This window comes from Aplysia californica, unplaced genomic scaffold (assembly GCF_000002075.1).
Source record: "Aplysia californica isolate F4 #8 unplaced genomic scaffold, AplCal3.0 scaffold00679, whole genome shotgun sequence".
Classification (NCBI taxonomy): domain Eukaryota; kingdom Metazoa; phylum Mollusca; class Gastropoda; order Aplysiida; family Aplysiidae; genus Aplysia; species Aplysia californica.
In genome coordinates this window covers 81421-82604 of record NW_004797949.1, presented here as the reverse complement: position 1 = coordinate 82604, position 1184 = coordinate 81421, and the positions used below count along the sequence as shown (strand labels likewise).

The 1184-nt window shown below is 45.1% G+C and overlaps 1 protein-coding gene across 1 annotated transcript in view; it reads right to left on the bottom strand.

The window, feature by feature from the left end:
* The window catches only part of LOC101851831 (dipeptidyl peptidase 4), a gene marked incomplete in the record, with an annotated part of 150375 nt that extends 149458 nt beyond the window's left edge, over nt 1-917 (bottom strand). Inside the window, 1 exon segment of the mRNA XM_035972401.1 lies at nt 692-917. Coding sequence (XP_035828294.1) covers nt 692-790 — 99 coding nt within the window.
* Nucleotides 918-1184: the final 267 nt, after the last annotated feature.

The window sequence follows — 1184 nt, the reverse complement described above, 5'->3', positions numbered from 1 at the left end:
ACACACACACACACACACACACACACACACACACACACACACACACACACACACACATAAAAGACACATAAAATAACCAACAATAAAAACAAGAACAAGGGGAACAGCTACCTCCCTAGATACTCTCCCTGACGTTGTTTTGTCTATTGTTCCAGGTCATTCGTCTTTCTGGTAGTTTGTTTGACAGCCTTTCTATATGAGTTTCTGTATCTGTTACTGCCTTCGCGAACGCTCACATTTTTTTCAAATACAGCAAAATAAAATACATAGGTTCGGCATTTATTCATACAATAATGTTGGCACCACGGCTCATTTTATTATATTATTTTTTTAATGGCTTTATAATTCAGTTCATCTTTTTACAACGCAACGTACGGTATATTGTTTGGCTACACATTTATTCAGCTATATAATAATCACGCACATTTGTTTATAATATATTATATTGTACATGACCTTATATCTAAGCCCATCTTTCCCCCCCCCCCTCTTTTTTGTGTGGGGTGGAGGGGGGGTTCTTTGCTCATCTTATGTTAGTTTTGGCGTCGACTTGTTATATTGTTTTAAAATAGCTTCATCATATTCCAGTCTATCCTTTATGTTTCTCAACCTATATCTCGGTGTGTTCATCTATTTGTTCGTTTGTTCGTGTGTTCGTGTGGTTTGTCCGGTAGCTCGTGCGTGTACTCACCCCTTCCTCGGCGGCTGTGAGAGGTCTGTGGCTGGCAGCCTCTCGGTCCTCCTCCATGTCCAAACGGGTGTATCTCCGGCCCGCGACTGGACCAGGCATCTATCGGTGGAACGTGAGCCGCTACAGCGCACGTGGGACGTTACCTTCACTGCTCATTACTCACACTACCTGCCTGGGCACACGCACACACACACATACACGCACATACACGCATACACACATACGTACACGCACACCCACGCACGCACGCACGCACACACACACACACACACACACACACGTACACACACGTATACACACACATACACACACACGTACACACACATACGCACGCACATACATACACGCACGCACACACACACACACGTACACACATATGCCCGTACATACATACACGCGTGCGCACACACACACACACACACACACACCCGACACACACACGCACGCACACATACATACTCACGCACATACATACACGCACATACACACTCAT